This window comes from Delphinapterus leucas, chromosome 14, assembly GCF_059928025.1.
Source record: "Delphinapterus leucas isolate spDelLeu-1000000601 "Yukka" chromosome 14, BTC_Dleu_Yukka2, whole genome shotgun sequence".
In the NCBI taxonomy this organism is placed as follows: Eukaryota; Metazoa; Chordata; class Mammalia; order Artiodactyla; family Monodontidae; genus Delphinapterus; species Delphinapterus leucas.
Genome location: NC_143142.1, coordinates 24,965,627 through 24,987,656, shown reverse-complemented (window position 1 = coordinate 24,987,656; position 22,030 = coordinate 24,965,627). Strand labels below are relative to the sequence as shown.

At 58.5% G+C, this 22,030-nt stretch overlaps 2 protein-coding genes across 2 annotated transcripts in view; one reads left to right on the top strand and one right to left on the bottom strand.

The window, feature by feature from the left end:
* Window positions 1-548: 548 nt before the first annotated feature.
* Window positions 549-15,804, bottom strand: RAB36 (RAB36, member RAS oncogene family). The gene is made up of 10 exons (XM_089894793.1): window positions 14,772-15,804; window positions 11,933-12,024; window positions 10,175-10,240; window positions 9,713-9,814; window positions 7,641-7,705; window positions 6,084-6,139; window positions 5,126-5,203; window positions 4,770-4,860; window positions 3,360-3,479; window positions 549-3,112 (listed from the first exon to the last, which is right to left on the bottom strand). Exons 1-10 carry the CDS (start codon window positions 14,997-14,999, stop codon window positions 3,048-3,050), a joined length of 963 nt encoding a protein of 320 aa, XP_089750919.1. The 5' UTR covers window positions 15,000-15,804; the 3' UTR covers window positions 549-3,047.
* A 4,261-nt stretch (window positions 15,805-20,065) lies between these two features.
* The window catches only part of RSPH14 (radial spoke head 14 homolog), a 60,693-nt gene continuing 58,728 nt past the window's right edge, over window positions 20,066-22,030 (top strand). The window contains exons 1-2 of the mRNA XM_022551199.3: window positions 20,066-20,314; window positions 21,322-21,424. Of these exons, the coding sequence (XP_022406907.2) occupies window positions 20,116-20,314; window positions 21,322-21,424 (302 nt within the window). The 5' untranslated portion in view covers window positions 20,066-20,115. The remainder of the gene's footprint in view (window positions 20,315-21,321; window positions 21,425-22,030) is intronic.

Below are 22,030 nucleotides of genomic sequence, written 5' to 3'. Positions count from 1 at the left end.
GGGCCTCCTGGGTCCCCGAGTCCCCTCTATAGTCCCCAGGCCGGGAACGCCTGTCACCCTGGCCTCTCCCAGGTTCTTATCTGTGTGAGGGTGTGAGTGGAGCAGGTCCCCTGCCCATCACCATGCTCCATTACCTACATCTCAGGCGACCTCAGGTGTCCAGCTTAGGCTGCCCGGGTCCCTCAGGAGAGCGCAGTCCCTCTGGGAGTGGCTCCCATCCCATCATCAGGCCGAAGTGGGCATTGGGTGGATCCGAGGCCCCCCGTTCCCTCCAGAGGCCACAGCAGGGTCGGGGAAGGGGGAGGCTCCTGCTTGCCAGGAGGCCGAGACCCCCACCATGCTCTGGGTCACTGCGGAGACTGGTCCCGTGGCTGTGGGGCTGGGGAAGGACCGACTAAAATCATGGGGCTCAGGAAGCAGGGTGTGATGGGGGCGCCTGATTAGCTCATTAGCTCTGCTGTGGACCCTGAGCAGGAGCAGGTGTGGGACCTGGAGCGGGATTCCCGCTGGGATCAGACTGCAAGCTGGCGTGGGAGGCGGAGAGAGAGGAGGGACAAGGAATGCGGAGGAGAAGTGCTCAGCTGCATCCTGTCACCTGGGCTCTGTGCTCAGGCTCCTCTTCAGTTAGGTGGGGACAGGAGGTCCTGATACCCAGCCCCCAGGGTCGCTGGGATGAAAGGGACTTCTTCCCCCTCCACTGAGTGCTCAGTAAATGGGGGTTCTGGTTACTCCCCCAAGAGGCTGGATGGCCCCATTCCTGGGTGGCTCCTGCTTTGGGCCAGAATTCCCACCTCCAATGGGCTGGAGGCAGTGGTGGTGCCTGCATGCGACTCCCTCCCCAGGCCTGCATGGCTTTCCCTGGAATCTTCTGTGTCTGCCTCTCACCAAGCTCCTCCCAGGAACAGACCTTACGCTTGAGCCCCTACAGCCCTCAGTGGCTGCTGCCTGACTTCAGGAGCCTCTGAGTGAGCAGTGGGCACATCCGCCTCCGACCACTGAGGAGGGCCAAGCACAGGACCGTCCCCAGGAGGTTCAAGAAGAGGCATCTTGGTGAGAGTGAATGTGTCTGCCGGAGACTCAGCGGGATTCCTGTCTCCCTGCTACATCTAGGTGAGCACCTGCCGGGAGCCTTTTGTCTAGGAGATGCTGGGGAGATGAGGTCACAGGGTCGCTGCCCTGGCTCTTAGGGTCCCACAAGGCGGTGGGGGGGGGATGGGGGAGAAGCCCAAACATGGACACCACACCCAGAAGTAACAAGTGCTGTGGGAGCTGTGGGGGCTCCAGGAAGTCCTCCCAGAGAAGGAGCGCCCGAGCCACCAGGCACAGAAGAAGCCTGGCACCTGCAAAGACTAGTGACCACGGGTGAAGGCTGGAGCACAGGGGCCTGCAGGGTGGGCTGGGGCAGCCACTGAGGGGCCTCGAGTGCCAGGGTGAGAAAAGCGAAGGAGGGGAAGGGCCCCGGGATGGCTCTGAAGCTCTCGCATGCGGCCCTGGGTCTCCACCCCAGAAATTTAAGTGCTTGTAGAGGATGTCTTTGTGGACTCATGGTATCAGTGGAACCACAGCAAAGTGGTTCTGCCACTTCAGAAGAAACTTTGAACAGTTGGGCACACATGGGGCAACAGGAGGAGAGTTTCACAAAGGGCCATTTGGAGGGGTGGGCGCACATGAGACAGTGGTCCTGGCTCGGGGGCTAGTGACAGCAGGGTGCATTACCGCCCCCCAGTCCTGGGGCCTAGAGGGGTGGGGGACGGAGCCGGGAGGGTGCCAGCCCACCTGACCAGGGTCTGCCATCCTGACGCTGTCTGTGGTGTGCCCCAAACCCAGTCGTGGTGCACCCTGAGATAGCCTGCCCCTCAAAACTCGGTCTGGTGGGCCAGCCCACTGAAGGCCCAGCAAGGCCTCTGTGGGGAAACCTGAGTGTGCAAAGCTATAACTATGAGGATGGTCACTTCAGTTAAGAAAAAGCTAAAAGCTGGACACAAGCCAGCTGTCCCACGGCCGGGCAGGGTGGATGGACTCTGGCCCATCTGCATGAAGGGACACGCAGGCTCTCGCTCTGGCAGCTCCTCGGAATGTGGCCTGCCCTGTGGGCGTGGGGAGAAGTCACTCTGGTTTAACGGCAAACAAGGCGCCCAGGTCGTGGCCGCGCTGTGTAGGGACAGGAGTCCTACCCACTGCAGATAAGGCTTACGTCCGGGACCGCAGGGACTGTCACTCTGCATGCAGAGCTCTGTGCTGTCTCGCTTCACAATAAGCACACATGCCATTCCTTTAGGAGTGATTTATATAAAGAAGTATCTCCTATCTATAAAAAAGGAGAGCTAAAAATGTGGTGAAGGGGGAATGAACAGAAGCTGCTGAGTCTCCCGGCGGCTAACCACCTGGCTGCCCGAGAAATGCTCACCATCTACGAGAAACAGGTGGGAGCCAGACGCGCCACCTGCCTATGGCCATGGAGGGCAGGATTGGGCGGCACACACCCAGGGCTGGGGAGAGTGGGGTGGGCGGGGGCTCAGTAGCCCCTGAGGAGGAGCAACATGAGGGCATGGAGAGGGTTGGGCGCTCTGGGCGGGAGCTGGGGAGGGGAGACCTGGGTGCTCTTGCCCGATCCGGGTTGCAGCAGACAGGGAGCCTTGACTTCAGCAAGTGCCGCTCATCTGGACCACCGAGATGAGGATGATTCCGAGGCCGACCCAGGAAAGTGGGGAAGAGGCCCGAGGGGATGCTGACTGTGCCCAGGGCGAGGGCCGTGGGCCTGGGGGCACGTGTCCGTGCCTGTGGTCCTGAGCCTCCCGGGGCCGGGGGGCTGTCGAGTGACTCTGTAAGTACAACTGGCCTTCCAGATGACAGCCTCAGTGCCCCCACCAGCTGGGCAGCATGGGACCCTGGGCAGCCACTGGGGGCCTTCCCTGGCTTCCGACCCACTAAAGAGAAGAGGCGGAGCCCTGGGGCTCAGCACGGTGGGTGTTCCATGTCACCCTCCAGGTCACGGGAGGCACCGCCCACACGCATGCAGGCAGTGGAGGCCTCTGACGCAGGCTCAGCTAACAGCAACCCGGGCTGGAGGGCCTCTTGCTGTCCTGGGTCTCGGGTGGATGCCCCTCCATCCCTGTAATGAGGGGAGAAGTCACCTGGCATCAACCAGGCACCTGCAGCTGATGGGGGTGGGCGTCTGAGCTGGCAGGTGGGCAGGGAGGCTGCAGGCTGGAGGTCAGAGGCATGGGGGAAGGGGCAGCCAGAAGCCAAGAGCAGAGGGCGACGAGCCAGGGGAATGGCTGCGTCTTGGGCCGGAGGGTGGTGGACGCGGATTTCAGGCCGCAAGCCTCTCCCCAGCCCGGCCCATCACCTGCACGTACGGATGACGTCCCCGTCGCCGACCTGCGGCCGGGCACTGCTCCTCCGCTCCAGGTCCTGCAGCACCGAGCGCTCGAAGGCCAGGGCGGCCACACGGCTGAAAAACGCCTTCACGTTCTCCCCTGTGGGCACGTACAGCCATGACCCCGGCCACCTCTGCCCCTGCCCGTGGATGCACTGGGGGGGTGGGGGAGCCAGCGGTGCGAGAGCCAGGACAGCCCCCCACGCTGTGCAGGGGATGGGCTCCCCACCCTGGCCACCTGCCCTGGCCGCTCCTGAAAATCTCTGAGCCTTGGTTTCCCGGCATCTACTCTTCCAATCAATTGCTACTGAGCACCCGTGGGCCAGACACCGAGCAGTGTGGGCCTGCTTTCCTGTAACATTTGAGCACCTCTCCAGTGGGCAGCCATGAGGATTAGAGCCACTGGCCCCCATGTCCTCCGCCAGGAGGACAAGACCACCCATCTGGGCACAGGGCCGGGCCCAGCCCCCGACACACATGCTGCCCTTGTGCAGTTAACAACCTATACCACCACACAGGGCAGTCCTTCTTGGCCCATAGGGAGCTCTCAGGAAACATGCTGTTACTCCAATAAGAGGGTGGGTTCTCACAGCCTCAGGGACACCGTCAGGAAGGAGAAGAGGGAACTGGACATGCGGGCTGCCACTTTTTGTGTTGGGCTGGAGGCGGTACTTCCACTCGCACTCCTGCTGCCTCACCCAACCCCCGGGCAGGTGTCCACGGTGGCCCCTCGCCCGGGGTAAGGGCTCCCAGGTGTCATTCCCGAGTCCCCACAGCCTCGGGGCCTCCTGTACCCCAGGGAGTTATTTCATTTCATCCCCCCAACAACCTGTTTTCAAAATCTGTTCCTTGCTTCTCTGCATTTTCTCATTTTTCCTCAGTGAATCATATGGCTTTTATCATTTAAAACACATTTTTCCATTAAAAATAAAACGAGATTGACAGCAACACCCCACTTCCCAGATGAGGATGGTGAGGCTCAGAGGCGTTGGGGGCCGGGGTAAGCAGTGCCCGTGGGCGAGGGCAGCTCAGGGGCCGAGGAACCCAGTTAGGCTGGGTGGGGTGTGGGGGAGGGCTGCAGGGCTGTGAGGGAGGTTTGAGTGCCTTCTATGATGACACCTGGGGAAGGGAGGGACAGCCGGTCACTGGCCCCTCCCACCTGTACCAGGTCAGGGGCAGGAGGATGGTGTGGTTACAGGTGAGGCTGCGTTCCAACCCCAGCCCCACCACTGTCTCCCTGAGACTCTGGTCGTGACCTCACAGGGACGGGATGGATGTGCCCCACAGCGGCCGCGGGGGTCTCACTAGAGAACACACGTGTGCCACTCCTCCCATCCAGGGCAGGGCCCCCACCCCCGATCACCACGGCGGCAGCCCTGCACCCACTCACCGGTCTTGGCCGACACGGACCAGTACTCGGCCTGCATCTCGTTGGCTAGGCGCACGGCCTCTGCCTCCGCCTGCTCGCACGCGGCCCCTGACTGGGAGAAGCGGCCCTGCTGACCCAGCTCCCCGGGCCTTGGCACCTGCCCACAGGTGAGCCCGGCGGTCCCAGGCGAGTCTGAGCGCCAGCGTCCCTCCATGATGGGACGAGCCCCGAGCACCGGGAACCGAGTGGCCCTGCTTTCAGACCCCCGCCTGCAAGTTCCCACGTAGGCACAAACGAGTCACCCTCTGCTCCGCAAGCCCAGGCTGAAGGGGCCGTGTTTCCCGAGGCCGCCCCTGGCCCTGACCCACTCCGCTCACCAGAAGGTCCTTCTTGGTCCCCACAAGGAACAGGAAGCAGGCGCCTGGTTCATTCTCCCTCAGCGCGTCCTCCAGCCACTGCCTGGAACATGGGGGACAGGCAGAGACGGCACCCCCCCCAGGGGCTGAGGAAGCTGGGATGGGGTGCAGCCCGGGTCCTCCCAGGGCCAAAGGTTGCAGGGAGGGTAGCTTGACCCGAGCTGGCCTCGGGGGCCTCGGGTGGGCGGGGACGCAGGGGCGCTGTAGGGGGAGCTGAAGGCCCCATCCCGGCCACGGCTCTACCCTCGCCCTGGGTGAGACCTGCACTGTCACCAACTGGAGTGACCAGCCTGGCCTCCCTCACAGGGCTGGAGATGCGGCTGTGAACACCCCAAACAAAAGCAAGGTGAAGGGGCTCTGGTCTGTCAGCTGATGAACCCTGGCTCTTTTTTTTTTTAATTAAAAAAAGTTTTTGGTTTTTTTTTGGCCGTGCTGTGCGGCTTTTGGGATCTTAGTTCCCTGACCAGGGATCGAACCTGCACTATGGCAGTGAAAGCATGGAGTCCTAACCATTATGCTACCAGGGAATTCCCAACCCCCGGCTCTTGCCCAGATCTCTGCCTGAGACAGCAAGTGCCCAGTTGTGTCCCCAGAGACAGGGCCCAGGTGAGGTGAATATGCCAGGCCCCTCGCCACAAATTAGTCAGGCTTTCAAGATGACAACAGCAGAGCACTGAAGCCAGCGTGCGCCATTCTGCGCTGGCCACAGGCCCAGCTGGCCCTGCCTTCTGCTGTAGCTGCAGATCTTGAAGGATAAAAAGGTAGCCAACAGTCATCGGCCCGTGGGTGGCGGGTGCTGACCAGCAAGCTTGGTCACCTGTACCCACTGTCAGGGGCCCAGCTCATGGCCCAGGTTTAGGGAGCCCTCCAGGCAGCTTTCTGGGCCCAAGGGTCCCACGGGGGCTGCAGAGCCCCAGACTTGCCTGGTGTGCTCCAGGGTCTGCATGTCAGTGAGGTCAAAGGCCGTGATGATCACTGCATGGGGTGGAGGGGGGAGCCAGGAGCTGGTCAGTGACGGGGGAGGCAAACACGGCGTGACAAGGGGACTCCCGCGGAACTGATGGGGGCGACGGACGCTGGGAGGGAGACACCCATGGCTGCCCTGGAGACCCAGCCCCCCACTCTGATCCATACCCAGTGGCCCAGCCACAGGGGGCTCCAGGGAGGCAAGGTGAGCCCCTGCGTTCAAATCTCCCCTCTGTCTCTTACGGCTGAGGGAGTGCAGGTGAGGCCTTGATGCTGAGAGCCTCAGCCTTCATCTGTGACATGGTGAGGACCACAGCTACCTCTAGCTCTCAGGGTAGCTCTGAAGACTAAGTTGGAGCAGCTGTTTTAAAGCTCTTGGCCTAGGGCCTGACGTGGGGCAGACTTTCCCCCACTGGCAGCTATGGTCGTGCGGGCGATTAGCAACAACCAGCTTCAGAGGAACAATTTCTGAGGAGCAGCGTGGGCAGGAAATTGGGAGATGCAGCCCCCTCCCCCCCAGCTCCTCTCATCACTGCCCTGTCTGGTCCCCTGTGCCCTGGGTGGCCCCATGTGGAGAGCATTCCTGGCCTGCTCTCTTCTGGCCCCAGGGGTGTGATCAGGGCTGGACGTGGGCCTCCCTCTGCACCTCGGCTGAAGGCTGCAGGAGGCCCACCCATGTGCCCCGCCCTGGCAGAGGGGCTGAGAAGTGAAGGAGGAAGCTAATGGTGGTGGTGACCATGGCCGGGCTGCTGTCTGCAGGGCTGTGCCAGGCGCCTCACGCCTTATTCCCAGGGGGTGTCATCCCCCTGAGAAGAGAGGCCACAGCAGATGTGGCAGAGCTGTTATTCCAATCCACAGCCGAGGTGCTCGTGGTTTCCTGTTTTTGCTTTTTTCAAACCTTAGTGAAAGTGTGACTTTTAACACCAGTACTGAGTGGACCTAACCGTACCCCATCATCTGAGTCCGGTTTGGATGGCTCGGACCGCTTGCTCTTACCTCTCACCGAAACCCTTTCTCTCTTCTTCCTGGTCAGAGGAGGGGGCTTACGCTGCTACTGCCTGCTGACCGGGAGGCCTGCCCAGGGCTGGGGCGCCCTCAACAAGGATGTGGTGGGCGAGGAGCCCCGCTGGCCCCCACCTGGGGGCCCACCTCCACTCCTCCCCTCCAGCCAAGCCCCGCCCCCCTGCTCCTGAGTTGACTCTGCTCTTCTTTCTGGGGTCTCTGCACAAGTACTCCCCACTCTGAGCACCCTTCTGAGCTGAAACTGGGGCTGAGACTTTCAGGTAGCACCCACCACCATGGGTCCCTAAAGCGCGTGGCTGCCGAGGCTGGCCTGGGCCCCGCTGGAAGACGAGGACCGGCCCCGTGTTTCCTCAGTGGCTCTCAGAGGACAGATTTGGTGCCTGCACGGAATACCTGGGCATCTTGCTGTGCGCCCAGCAGGGAATTCACGGGGAGCCCCTGCTGCACATGGTTGAGGCCCCACTGTTGCCGTCACCCGGCTACTCACCCTGGGCACCCCGGTAGTAGGCAGACGCGATGCACTTGAACTTCTCCTGTCCTGCTGTGTCCCAGCTGCGCCGTGACCGAGAGGGAGGGGGAGAGAGAGGGAGAGAGAGAGAAAGGGGGAAACGGAGAGGTGGCAGGTTAAGCCATTGATCACAGTGTCCACAGCCAGCAGGCTTGTGGGGCCCTGGGCCGGAGACCCACGTGCCCGCACCAGCTGCATGGGTGCCACAAAGTGGCTGCTGCCAGCCAGCCAGCCCCACCCCCAGCTCCTTAAGATTCCTTCCTTGGGCGCCCATGGGGAACCCCCTCTCTGGATGCACTGTGCTCATCGGGGAGGGGCGCGGCCTTAGCATTTCCACTGCCCAGATGAATGGAGCTGTAGCTCAGTCCCTTCCAACTGCACCATAAAAAGCAGAATGTGCTCCCTGATGTGGCTGCTCTCAAGATGTGAAAGTCTACCTGTAGAGGCGACCCCGGGAATGGGACTGGGGCTCTGCCACTTGCTCATGTGTGACTGGGGTGTGGCTCCACCTTCCCCATGGCAGTGGAGGGGACGCTCAGCTCTCTGGGTGGGGTGCATTGTCTGATAAGGACATGGTTTGCTTCTCTGATCAGTTAGCTCTGGCTCTCTGGAGGAGCTGAGCCCTGGCTCCATAGGAAAAAAATGCAACAATTGATTAATGATGTCTGCCATGGGCACAGTAAAGATAGAGGAAGTTACCTGCTGAGATCTACTTGCCCTGGTTTAGAACAAGGCTGTAGGTCAAAATGCAGGGCTGAGTCTGAAAATCCACCCTTTTTAAAAATCAACACATCAAAATTTAAGTTTTCTCAGTAAACTAACGAGTAGACAAGCCATGAACAAGACACCAATAATCTGAAATTTTTCCAAGCGATCCAGCATGATGCAGAACTGTTTGGCTCTTTCATTAATTCATTCACATTTCCACTTCTGAAGAATACTCTGGGTGGGAGCTGGGAGGGTGGCCTGGCAGTGGGGCCAGTTGATTGGCTGGCAATGGCCTCCGTGTAGGACAAGGAGAGGCGGAGCCCGGAGAGCCCCCTGCTTCCTCCAGGGCCCTCTAATTAGACACAGCTGCCCTCCGCAGCTCCAGCTAGGCTGCCCCCAGCAGCTCGTGCTGCTTCACTCTCCTGCCTCCTCATCCCCTCGGTCCTGCAGGCCTGTGTCTTCACAGCCTCTTCTGCTCTGGTCTGACCATGTACACCCCCTTGGGCGAGGTTTGGTGGTACCATCTGCTCCAGGACTGCACTGGGACTGGTCTCAGAGGAGCGGGCACTGTCTCGACACATTAGGAGCTGAAGTCCACAAGGGGGTGAGCTCCACCGTGATCACCGCGATCCCAGGCCCAGCCCGGGGCATGGAGGCCCGAGGAGTGAATCCAGGGAGCAGGGGTGAGCACCAGGGAGAGCGCAGGAGGAGGGGACCAGACAGAGGCCCAGGGAATGCCAGCAGGGTCGACCACGCAGGAGAGGGCCAGGCTGGAGACCAGCAGGTGCCGGAGGAGAGGGGCTCTGGTGGGAAAGCATGAGGCTGGGGGGAGACCCTAGGCTATTCTGAGGGAAACTAGAGGAGAGGGGCCGAAGCCAGGGGTGTGTGTGTGTGTGTGTGTGTGTGTCCCTGAGAGGCCAAGGCGTGAGGTCTGGCAGGGAGGAGACAGACACACAGACAGAGGGAGAGAGACGGGGCAGCATCAGGCCCCAGTAAGGCCTGTGGACCGTGTGGCCTCTGCTAGAGCCCAGAACGCAGGGAACGGTTTTGGCCCCGTTTTCCAAGTGGGAACAGAGGCTGGAGGGCTGAAGTGACTTGCCGGAGGCCGCGCTGCTGGCCTGGCAAATGGGATCACAGAGGGCCCACAGGGAGCACCAGGGGAGGCTGGGGGCGGGGGCGGGCACATCAGGCTGCAGGGACTGGGGCAGCAGAGAGCCCAGCTTCACAAAACCGCCCGGGGCTTCCTGCCCGCCAGCCGAGGCCTTCCCCGGGGTCTCCCCCGGCGTCTCCGCGAAGCCCTCCACAACCATATGATGGGAAACAAGCGAGGCGCGGTGACTTACATCTGGAGGCTGAAGGGGATCCCGGCGACCTCAAAGCGCTCCATCTCAAAGTCCACCCCGATGGTGGCCTTGTAGTCGCGGTCGAAAACATTCCTGCAGAACCTGTGGGGGCCGAGGAAGCCATCAGAGCCCGCCCTCAGGGAAGACCAGGCGGTGACGGCCATGGAGACGGGCCGCAGAGACAGGCCACGGGCGATGGAGCTGCCAGCGGGAACTCCGTGTGGAGAGAGGCTGTGGCAGCAGACCAACAAGTGGGTCAAGGCAGTGAAAAGTACCGCATCTGCCGGCAGGGAGGGAAGGGAGGGGAGCCTGTGGCCCCGGGGATGGTGTGACCAACGCCAGGCTCCTAGGACGCCGCACTCCCCGCGGACCCACCATCTCCCAGATTTCTTGCACCCCCTCCCAGCAGCCACATGGTCTCCACTACGACATGTGATGGAGCCTCCCGGGCCGGTGGCGCACCTGTGGATGAGGCTGGTCTTGCCCACGTAGAGGTCGCCGACCACAACCACCTTGGAGAGTTTGAGCCTGTGAGGAGTACGGCGCGGTGCTCTCAGGCGCGATCACGGGAGCATCTTCGCACACACGGGCCCCTCTTTCCCTGCATTCCCCACTCGTGATGTGGACAGGTCACCTGTGACACACTCTGGGATGTCTGTCCCCCTCACTGGCCCTCAGAGGGGAGGGCAGGAGGACCTGCATTTGTTCTGGGGACTCTGTACCCCTGATCCCACTGGGTCCATGTCCCTCTGTGAGAATCACAAATGGGCACCATGGGAGGCTGAGTCTTGGGCTGAGGGAGCAGCGGGAAGAGCCCCAGGTGGGGCTGTGTCCAAGTTGGGTCACCTGCTCCAGAACTAGATGCTGCCTGGGAGCAGAGTAGACACGGCCCCTCCCTCGAAGACGTGGCCAGGTGAGCTGCACCAAGTCACCAGGTGACACAGAGGTGCCCTGTTGCTGTCTGCAGGTGGAGGAGACTGGTGGTTTGGGCGTGACCCACAGTCCCAGGAATGCTGCTGTGCGAGTGCAGGACACACACAGAGGGAGGGGTAGCTGCTCTAGGTGAGCAGGGTCCCCCCTCCCCAGGGAGCCTGAGAACCTCAGAGCCATGGCCCAGGCGTGCAGACCTGAGTCCACGACACGCCCCCAGCCTGCCTGGCCCTGGAACGCCCTCCAGGGTGATGGTGGTGTCCTGGCAGGCACACAGCCCCAGGCCCTGCACCCCTGCCTGCGTCCCTTACCTCGGCGCTGCATCTGCGCTGCTAGTTCTATGTGTGTGTGTGTGTGTGTGTGTGTGTGTGTGTGTGTGTGTGTGCACGCGTCTGGTGTTTTGTTTTGTTTTTGGCTGCACCCATGAGGCTTGCGGGATCTTAGTTCCCTGACCAGGGATCGAACCCAGGCCCTGGCAGTGAAAGCACCGAGTCCTAACCACTGGACTGCCAGGGAATTCCCTGCGCTGCTAGTTCTGGAGCAGGTGGCCCTGACTCTGCTTCTCAGGAGGAGTAAAGGTGCTGCCGCAGGGCCACTGGGTGCCCCTGGGCCCCAGTTTCCTGGCCTTCCAGCACTGAGTGTGGGGAAGGGCTGGGAGCTCCTTGGTGGGAAGCCCCCGGTGTGGAACCAGCACTCCCCCAGCAGCCGCCGCCATGCTCAGCCCGTGACCATGGCCACCTCGGCCATCCTGGCCTCACTGTCCCCATGTGACTTGTGAGCTCAGCCTTCTCCCTGAACAGACCACGAGCCCCTCAGGATGCATGGCGGAAGCAGGACCCCGCACCTGTTTGTTAAGAAGATGTGACCATGGCAGGACACCTGTGCCGCAGTGCCAGGCGCCCTGAGGCAGTGACGGGGCGCACACGTGCCTCTCCTTCCTGCGTGTGGCCTGGCGAGGAACCCAGCATGGAGTCCAGGAGCATGGTGCAGGGGGCACCCGCTCCGTCTGGGCGAGGGGGCAGGTGTGGTGGGGACTCAGAGGAGACCCCAGGGACCCAACACTAAGTCTGAGGCCTGAAGGGCAGGAAATGCTTCTGGAGGGAACAGCCGTGCTCAGACCTCGCTGCTGGCCTCACCGAGGGGGGAGCTGTTCCTACAGCAGGTGCGGCAGGTAAAGCCAGATAAATGGCTGATGCTCCTCAGACCTGTACGGGGTGGCGGCGCCCGCATCCACGCACTCACACGTGCGCTCGACCCTCCCCACCCTCCCCTGGCCAAGCCAGCACTCACCCGACGGTCCCCGTATTCCTGTGTTGGCAGGCGGCGCTGACCTGCCCGTGAAAGTGCTCCCGGAGCTGCAGGCAGGCGGCGGGCGTGTACCACTGGAAACAAGACAGACAGACAGACAGACAGGTGGGCACATCACCCTGCAAAGCTCACCAAGCGGGCAGCAGGCTCCTTCCTGAGCCTCTGTCACATCCGTCCTCTACCTTGTCAGCGACTCCCAAGGCTCCAGGGTCTTGTGAGCCCCGAGGAGGAGCAGTGGGACCAGGACACACCAGGGAGCCCAGGCGGAGATCCAGAGAGCTGTGTCCCGCTGGGGGCAGCTGTGCCCTTGCTGCAGGCGTATCAACCCTCTGTCCCCTCTGGGCCTCTTCCAATGAGAGGAGGGCCCTTTTAGTGCCAAGATCCTCCTACACCTTCTATGGATCTCTGATGCCATTTTTATTTTAAAAATATGCATATCTGTGCATGGAAAATGTCCTGGAAGGCACTTTCATCTTCCATATTTTTCAGAAGGCAGAACTGGGTAGTGGTCTAAGAGCAGGGCCCCTGTGTCCACCCTCAGCTGCTGTGTGACCCTGGGTAGTTGCCTCATGTCTCCGAACTTCAATTTCTGCATCTGGAAAATCTCAGGGACTTGGGGGCATAAAACGAGGTTATATTTGTGAAGCCACCAGCGCAGAGCTGGTCTGGCACATACATACTAAGTGATCAGCAAAGACGCCATGACACATCGAATGCAGGTTTGTTCTATAATTAGAAAAAATGATATTAAACAAATGAAAGGTGACCATTACGTTTTGCAGTCAGATTGGCCAAGGCTGAGTGTGGGGCATGGCCAGGATGTGGGAGGAGACCGAGCTGGAGATGGCTGCTGTGCTCTGCTGTGGTCCCTGGGCCACCCCTCTGTCCTTCAGGGCCCCTGCGGCTCTGCCCTGGTCCGCCTGCCCTCTCGGCTCTGTGTGACCAAGGCAGCAGGGACGGTGAAGGAGCTCGGCCAAGGGTGAGGGCGGGACCTCACAGAGCCCATGTCCTCATCTGTAAGGTGGGGACACCCCTCACGGCACCTCTTGGTCTGCTCACTGGAGTGGGCAGTGGGCAGTGCAGACGAGCACTCAGCCCAGGGCCCCCGGCCATGTGAAGGTGTGTGGCCACCTCTCGGGAAAGCTGGCTGCTTTTCCGTCCACTTCCGTGTCAGTGTCAAGCTGGGGGCTGGCCAAGACACGGCGGTCAGTAGAGGGGTCCCAGGACTTGGGACAGATTGGAGAAGTGTGCTAGGGAAGGCTGGCAGGAAGTGCACAGAGGAAAACCGAGGCACATGGGGTGAAGGAAGGACTGGCCCCATCTGACCACGAATTGCTTGGGTCTGAAGTGCTGTGGCCCTGGAGTGTGGGATGAACTTGGCCACAGGCAGTTGGGGGAGAATCTTACCTTCTGTGGAAGCAGGGATGCCCTAGCCTGCCTCCCAAGGTGGGGAAACGTCAGAGCTCTGGAGTCGGCCACGGTTAGGTCAAGTCTGGGCTCCCCCACGCCCAGCTGTGTGACCTCAGGCAGTCCTCCCTACCTCTCTGAGCCTCATCCCACTTTGTAATCTGGGTCCTTCATCCCATGAGACCTGGAGTGTTTTGTGCCGATCACGCTTCCCTTCCTTTGGCTTTTTAACCCCAGTCCCCGTCATCCCCAGTCACCACTGTCAAGTTCAGTAGAGAAGCAGCTGCCTGGGCCTCTGATGAGATGGAAAGTCCTGGGGGCACTGTCCACGGGTCTAAGGCACCGAGGCTTTATCTGTGCATGTTGGAGACAGAACTCGGGGTTGGGGGGAAGGCAGGAGAGGGGGAGGAGGAATGACTGCAGACCCCAAATACCCAGAGCCTACCCTCCTTCCCCCACCAGCCTGGGCACAGATTTCAAGACTCAAAAGAGAGGATTTCTCCCCACACACACAGCACCAGCCACTGATGGCAGGATCTTAAGCATCCTTCCAGATACCCTGCACGTAGAAGCAAACACGTGCATTTCTGCTCCTTTTGTCACACGTGGTGCTCAACAACTTACTCTGGCTCTCAGTGTGCATCAGCCCCTGAGAGGTGCTCATGCCTCCCCGAGTCTGTGTCAAGAAGCAGCATTTTGCTGTCTAAGTGGCCCCCTCTCGAGGACATTATGTTGTGTCTGACCTTCTACTTTACAAATTGCTGCAGTGCCTGGCCCTGAGCATCTACAGTGCTGGGAGACATTATCCCGCTGCTCCCTTGGGAGGCTGTGCAGATTTGCATCCCGTGCTGTGATTAATAATGGATTTTAATATAGATGGAAGAGAGCTGTGAGTTTCCAGCAAGGACAGAAGGCAGAATGGTAAGGGGTGAGAACTTTGGATTTGGTGTCAGGAAACTGGAGTGCTGTTTGATAATGTCATAATTAAAATGAGAAAAACAGTGACCACACTTGGGCAAGGGAGCTCCCTTTTACCATGAGCCAGACACCCAATATGAGAGGAATTATCCTTCTGTACCAGTGGCTCTGAGAGGTTGAGTAACTTGCCCGCGGTCACACAGCTTAATGACATGCAGGACTCACACCCAGGACAGTCTGACTGCAAAGTCTGTGCCCTTAACATCCATGCCACACTGCCTCCTGGTGTCACCTTTCACTTGCTGGCCCACCTTGGGCAAGTCAACGCCAAGCTTCTCAAGAAGTCTGCTGAGTCCCTGGGGTCTGTCAGTGAGGCACTGACCTCCCCGATTCACCTGCTTTGTTTCCAGTGGTGAGTGAGGTGGGGAAAGCTGGATGAGGGCATGGTGTCCGGAGAGCAGTATACATATCAAAGGCTGGCCTAACGCCTCCCTACCTTAGGGAAGCTGGTGATGACGCGGTCCTGGCTCACCGTGGGCCCCAAAGGCATCACAGAGGACCTCATTCTTCCTGGGAGTCCTGTGGCCCCAAAAGGGGGAAGAGAGTTAGGGAACTGTGCAAATCCCTGGGGACTCCCCCAAAGTTGATACCTAACGTTGCAGTAGCTCTGAAAACAGGTCCAAGCCTCCTTCTCTGTCAGGAATGTCAGGATGCCAGGGGCCATCTCTCCAATCTGCAGGCAATGTGTGTTGGGGCACGGGGGCGGGTACCAGGCCTGCCACCAGGCCTGGGAGTCGAGGAGACCTGAGTCTCCTGACCGATGTCCACCAGGAGTGGCCCCTCCCTGAGCTCAGCTCTGGGCTGAGTGAAGGAGCACAGTCGTCAGGCTGTGCACACAGCTCGGGCAGAGGAAGTAGAGTGGCGAGGGCTCCCCCGCTCCTGCCCCTTAAGGGATGAAGGCTCTGGGTATGCAGGGCCCTCAGTGTTCAGCCCACAGGCCTTTCCCAGAACCACCACAGCCGGCACAGGGCCCCTCAGCCTATTCCACAGCCCCGGCTCCTTCTCCCTCCCGCCCCCTCCGCACTGGGTGGCCTTGACCGAGAGAGAGGCCTGTGGTCTTCCGCATCGGACCGTCTCTCCCCAGACCAGCACTGGGGGCCCGGGGTGTGCGGTCAGGAAAAGAGGAGGCCCGGGGCCCAGGCCGCTTTCAGGTTATGTAGTGGGAGGTGGGCGGGGGATCACGCGGGCGGGAGAGGGTGAGTCCGAAGGGGCGGCTGACTCACCTGCGGCGGCTGCAGAGGCTCCTGACGCTGCCTAGTCCGGAGGGGCCAGTGGCCGCGATCACCATGGCAACGAGCACCACACGGGACAGGCGGGCGTCTGACGAATCCGGGACGTCGGGGATGGGGCTCACAGCCAAAAGTGTTCCGCCAGCGTCTCGCGCCGCGATCACCATAGCAACCAGAGCCTCGCGGGAGACTCCGGGACGCGGCCCGAGCGCCGGTGATCACCACGGCAACAAGGGCGGGGCCTGGTGGGCGGGCCAGGTCGGCCATGGGTGGGGTCTGGGCTCCAGGGGCGGGCCTGGGCGGGGCTGACCGTGGAGAAACTTGCGCACCTGGCCTCCCTGATGTCACCATGGCTGGGGAGGGTTGGTGGTTCAAACGTGGAGGGAATTATGTGAAGTGTTTAAGTACTTATTTTCATAATATAGCAAATGTGATCTTTTTCTTGTTATGTAACCTGCTTCCACCCTTGCTTCTATCCTATTCCCAGTTCAGCAGCCCCCAGGGATGCCTTGTTAAAACACAGATCAGATCATGTCAGTCCTCAGCTCCAAACCCTCCAATGCCTCCTCATCGCTCTTAGATGAATAAAATCTTTACAATAGCCCAAGAGGCCCCATGTGATTTGCCCCATTTATTGTCTTAGCTCATCTCCTACTGCTTCCCCCCCCCACCCCCCCATCCCACACATGCTCCACTGGCCTCCTTGCTGTTCCTCCACACGCCAGGCACCGGGGTGCTTGCATCAGCTGTCTCCTAGGCCTGGAAGGCTCTGTCCCCAGATAGCCACATTGCTCAGATGTCACCTCTAGATGAGGCATCCTATTTACAACTGCCGCATCCTTCCAACCCCTTATTCTGCTCTATTTCTCCCAGGCACTTAGCATTTTCTAACACATTATATAACTTGCTGTGTATGTTGATTGTCTGTCTCCCTCCACTGAGCGCAATGAGAGCAGGGGTTCTTGTGTATAGTCCACCCGACTTATTGCATCAGCCAAACAGTGCCTGCACATAAGCAGGCATGGAGTGAACGCTAAATGAGTGAACAAATATTGCATTTACAAAAACAAGGTGAACACTGAAGTATACTGCCATTACATTAAAAGGTAAATGAATTGTATTTACTCGTATAAATTTAGTTTATCAATGGAAAGATTCCAGTGGTTGCCATAGGTAAGGACGATCCGTTGGCTGGGGACCAAGGAGGGAGGGAGACATTATACTTTCATACTTCTTGGATTTTCTTCTATGTACATATATCACCTATTTGGTAAATAATTCAAATGAAAATAAACATTTTGGAACAGAGGGAATACAATAATATCCCCCGTCTCGGCCCTTCTGGGTTAGCCCTGATGCATTTCGGTGTGCTGCGTACCTTTCCCACAGACACCTCCTCCTCTCTGCGATCACGGCATAAGAAGAGGCTCTTGCTGTAGCACTGGCATTTGATCGCCCTGCAGTGACAAGGAATGGACACTCCTTCCATTTCCTGACCTTCATCTGCATAGTTCTGAACCTAATGATGCCTGAATATCATACACCTTGGCTTCTAGAGCTCACGCTGCAACATTAACGTCCATAATTAATGGCTGTTTAAAGGCTGACCTGAGTCACTGAGCTTCTGTGAGCTAGTTTCTGTTTGCAGAGAGAGGCACGTGGGGCTAGATGGCTTCCAGAGGCATTTGTGAGATGGGAACCACAGAAATGAGATGGTCGCTTTGGAGAGGAGGACCGTGTATGGGACAAGGGAAGGGGATGCAGACACTGATAATGTTCTAATGGTGAATTCACAGCTGCTTATTATATTTTTATGTCTCACAAATTAACATATATACTACATAGAATGTTATGTGTGTGTTTGCAAAAATAATAAAAAGGAGATTGAAAAACAGAAAATTGAAGGACGGTTTTACAAAAAGACTCTCTGTAACCAAATCCTGAGAGATCTGGAATTCCCAGCTTTGAGAATCTACTTGATTCAGCTCCCTGATTTCACAAGCAAGGAAATGAAGGCTCACACATTCCAAAGGATTTGCTTCATGAGTTAGAACTAGATTTGGAACCCAGATTTCCTAAATCCCAGCCCAATGCTCTCCACACCACCTTTGTAAAAAAGCTAGGATGCTCTAGGTTAGACAGACCCTTCACGACTTGGTCCTTTGAGGGACAGCAGTAGGGGCAGACATCCACATCACAAAGTGGGGTCCATGGCACACAGATCGAAGTCAGTTGCCTTCGTTTCAGAGTTAAATGTGCTGGAGGCCGATGCTTGGTGTCTTTGTTAGTGAGTTTCACTGCTAAGGGCTCAGGCCTCAGGGTGAGCTTCCCTGAGTGGCTCAACTTCCTCCTCAGTTTCCTCTGGTATAAAATGGACCTGACTATGTACTTCAAGGGTTTGTTGTGAGGATCACACAAGACGGTGAAAGTGCTTTGATTATGAAGCTTAACTCAAATCCACTAACCATTCACTTCTTCTACACTTACCGAAAGGCCTCCTGGTATATTCCTGGCACCGGGGAGGCAAGGAACCAGGACCGAAGTGGCCTCCACCCTCAGGGAAGTCTGTTGGGGGAAACAGACAAGCAAGTAGAGAATAAGAAGAGGGAAGTGTGCCAGTGGGGTAATTAAGCCATAGGATCACTCGCTAATTTGGAGTTGGGGAGAAGGTCGGCTTCAAGAGTACACCAAGTTGTGTCCTGAAGAACAAAGAAGTGGATAGTGTTACAAGCAGCCCAGCTGCAGGAAAGAGTTAGCCATTTGGGGGATTAAGAAAGAATCCAGCATGTGTGGAGGAGGCCATCACCCAGGGCCTCGAGCGGTAGGCTAGGAGTCTGGACTCTGTCCTGAGACCAGTGGGGAGCCCTGGGAGGGTTTGGTGTATGTGGTGGCTAGCTCTGGCTTGCTTCCAAGAACAACTGCTCTGGCCAGCAGTGCATTGAGTCCACTGCAGGGGCCGACCTGTGTTGTCACCAGCCAGTCAGCCTGCCGAGGAAGGAGCCTGGACCAGGGCTAAGCAGTCCTGGAATCAGGCCTCAGTGATTCAGCAGAAGCTACTGAACCTCTTTGAGGTTCCTGTCCGTAAAATGGAGAATGTTATCACCTCACAGGTTTACTCTGAGGATTAACAGTGTGCCAAGTGCCCAGTACAGAGAAAGGCGCACATAGACACTTCCCTCCTGCACTATGAACAAAGGTGAGCCGCCTTTGTTCCCCACAGTAACCCTGTAAAATATCACCACCCCCACTTTACTGCCGGCCCTGGCCTGGGATGTTCGCGCCTGCGCGGTGGGCGCCGAGTGTGCAAGAGCTGCGTGGCTGACGCTGCTCAGGGTCGCCTGGCAACCGGGTCGCCCGGCAACGGGCAAGCGCTACAGAACCTTGCGCGCTGAAGCAGGTGAGTCTGCGGCGGCCGACAGGGGCCAGGGGCCAGGGGTCCCCAGACCCACCCGGTCCTGATCAACAGGCCCCGCGCCCTCCCACCCCAAGGCAGCCCATACCCCTTAGATGAGGGTAGGCCCCTGTCCCTGGCGCCCACCGTTTCCTGAGAGGGGAGCCCCGATCCCAAATGGCTGGGCCCCCTCTTCTCTCCCAGCCCGGCCCCTTCTCCTCCTTCCCTAGTCACCAGTTGCCCGGAATCAGAGTCCGGCTCACCTCTCTTAGTGGAGTCGGTTCCCACAGGCTGGGGTTTGTCACTGCCACTAAACGCGGTCACAACCACCATCAGCTTAATAATAACTCAGCCAAAGTATCTGGAGCCCTGGTGAGCCAGGCTCAAGAGTCTCAGCGAATATGGCACCTTGGCGGGGGTCGGGGGTTGGGGTGGGGGTGGGTGCTATTATCATCTCCCTTTTGAGCTGCAGAAAGACACAGAGGAAATAACTTGTTAAGGACCACCCACTGGCTTGGGTCTGGAGCCCATTCTTAACTACTAAGCCACACTGCCTACAGTTGCTCAAAGTGTGTGTGTAATAAAAATAAATCACACTTTAACCTTATTTCCTTCTCTATGGATGTGCTGGAAGCATCCGACTGTGGGTCCCTGATGGGTGAATGTGCTAGACCCAGATTTGAACATTGGTTCCTATCCTAGTTCGTGACCTCCACGGCTCGTTGTCCCTAAACCTCAGTTTCCTCCTGCATAAAATGTGGGTAATAGAAGTCCCCTCCTCCTGGGGTAGCTAAGTTGGATATTAGGTATTGCTGGCACAAGATAAGCACTGAATGGAGCTGATACAGCGTTTGCTCATTTGGCTTAGTTTGTGTTTTCAATGCCTTTGTCCCAAGGCCCAGCCTATAAAGTATCGGGAGAACTCTGAAGTTTGCAGTTCGGGCCGCCGCTTCACTGTGAAGTTTGGGCTTCACTGTGACCTTGAACAAATCCCTTTATTGCCCTCATTCTCAGTTTGCTCATCTGTAAAATGGAAGTAAAAATACCAAATCACAGTAGCAATGTTGACAACTTTTGGGTTCTTTTAATCAGTGGTTTCTGCAGAGCTTCACTTTGAAAGCTACAGAGCCGCCCTGTGCAGGAGCGGGAGGCGTGGGAAGATGGCCCACGCCCAGATCTCCAAGTACCTGCCCCCCGACATCAACCCCACCCAGGCTGCCATTGCCTACGGCTGCCGGGCGCTGCCCAAGCTGAACGAGGAGCTGCAGTCGGAGGACCTGTTGACAAGGCAGAAAGCCCTCATGGCTCTGTATGACCTCATGCACGACCCCGAGCACGTCTACACAGCCATCCGCATAGGTGAGCGTGGCACAGCCCAAGTGACCACGACTGTGGTCTGGATGGACAGACACAGAGAAGCTTGAGGTGGTCCCTTCACAGCATCCCTCCCAGCTGGTCAGCCCATCCTCAACTGGACACCACCAGTGGTCAGCCCCCTCTGCTATGACTCAACCCGGTGGCCACACATCCACCAAATAGGCCTTTATCTGTCTCACCCGCAAGGCTGTCACAGAAGATAGGCACTGGCCCTACTGAAACCACACATACACGGGGACCTGTGTCCACTGTGTCCCACTCTCTTAATTACCCACATAAGAGTTGAACTGATTTTAGTGGCACGGTCACACCTGTCCCAGATCAGGCCCACGATGAGTGAACTGCCGCCTCTCCCACCAGCCTTATCTGAAGGGCTAGTTTAATCCCAGAGATGGTGGCAGCGGTCCCTACGCCGGGTGGAGCTTCAATAGAAAAGGTTGCTATTTAACGAGCCCGACTCTGGTCCAGCGCTGCCATACGTTCAGTGCCCGTGTTACCTTAGTCCTCGTAGCACTGGCCCTGGGAGGGAAGGAACCGCCTCAACCCACAGAAGAAAATGGAGGCTCAGAGAGAAGCAGTGTGAGGCTAGGGTTGCCCCATAAGTAAATAAGGCAAGATTTTTAGGTGCTCAGTCTGGCTTCCCGAGGTGTAACCCTTTCAAGGGTACACGACTAGTGGGTGACAAGGCTGGAATTTGACTTCCAGTCTCTCCAAACGCAAAGGGCATTTTCTGAACCCCGTGGAGGACTGGGAGGAGGTGTGCAGAGATTCACGAGGGGGTTTGGATGACAGGGTCCTGGGGGATGAGCCTTTCTAGCACCCAGAGTCCCCGCCAGTGACTCTGAAACACTCCATCACCCACACGATGCCCTCACACCCCCAAACAGTAGAGCCCTCGTGCTCTCGTTCTGGACATCAGCTCACTTGTCGACTTCTAGGTTAGCTGGTTTCTGAGCTCGGTGAATGTTCAGAGGTTTTTCTGCCCGTAGGCTGCCTGGAGAGCCTGAAAGCTTTGCTGAAGGACACCAACGACCTGGTGCGCATCAAGACCACTGAGGTGCTCTATATCATGGCCACCCACAACGTGGGCAGGTGAGCAGCTGCCTCTGGGTATCAATGCCACGCTTTGGAGCCGCACCCCTCCCCTGGGTGGCACATGCTTGAACGACCTTGAATGAGCTGCTCGCGGGGCAGGGAGTTAAATGAGTTCATGCACGTGAAGTGTCAGCCCCGTGGTGGCTTGGTTGGCCGCGGGCGCTCTCTCTCTGGTTCCCTCTCCCCACAGATGGGTGGTCTTTGGGAACTCACACACCCGCTTGCTCAGGGCCACCTCCAGATGGCCGCCTCAGCCCCTTGGTCCCCTCGACCCCTCAGCTCCCCGTCTCTTCTCTGGGTTCTGATGTCAGGTCCCTGGGAGGGGGGTGGCCAGCCCAATCCCTGCGCAGCCCTGGCCCAACAGGTCGCTGTGAACTGGGTGCGTGTGGGGAGGTGGTGACACAGTGAGCGCCCCAGTTCATAGGTGTTGCACCAAACAGGGCAGATGGGTGCCGGGGAGAACGGGGGAGTGGGCTCGAACCTGGCATCTGCAGGGCCGCCCTTTCCTGCTCTGACCTGGCAAGGCTCTCGGTCGAGTCTCACTGTTCTTATCTGAGACAGATCCAGAAAAGTGCTTTCTCTCATTCTTCCTGCTCCTTTTTC

Excerpts from the sequence above, each read along its gene's own strand:
- RAB36 (XM_089894793.1), bottom strand. The coding sequence starts at position 14,999 with ATGGCCCCTGGCATCCTGACATTCCTGACAGAGAAGGAGGCTTGGACC. Across the intron at positions 9,815-10,174 it reads AAGACCAGCCTCATCCACAG|GTTCTGCAGGAATGTTTTCG; the intron begins GTGCGCCACCGG and ends CGGCCCCCACAG. Across the intron at positions 4,861-5,125 it reads GGACCAAGAAGGACCTTCTG|TCAGGGGCCGCGTGCGAGCA; the intron begins GTGAGCGGAGTG and ends CGCTTCTCCCAG.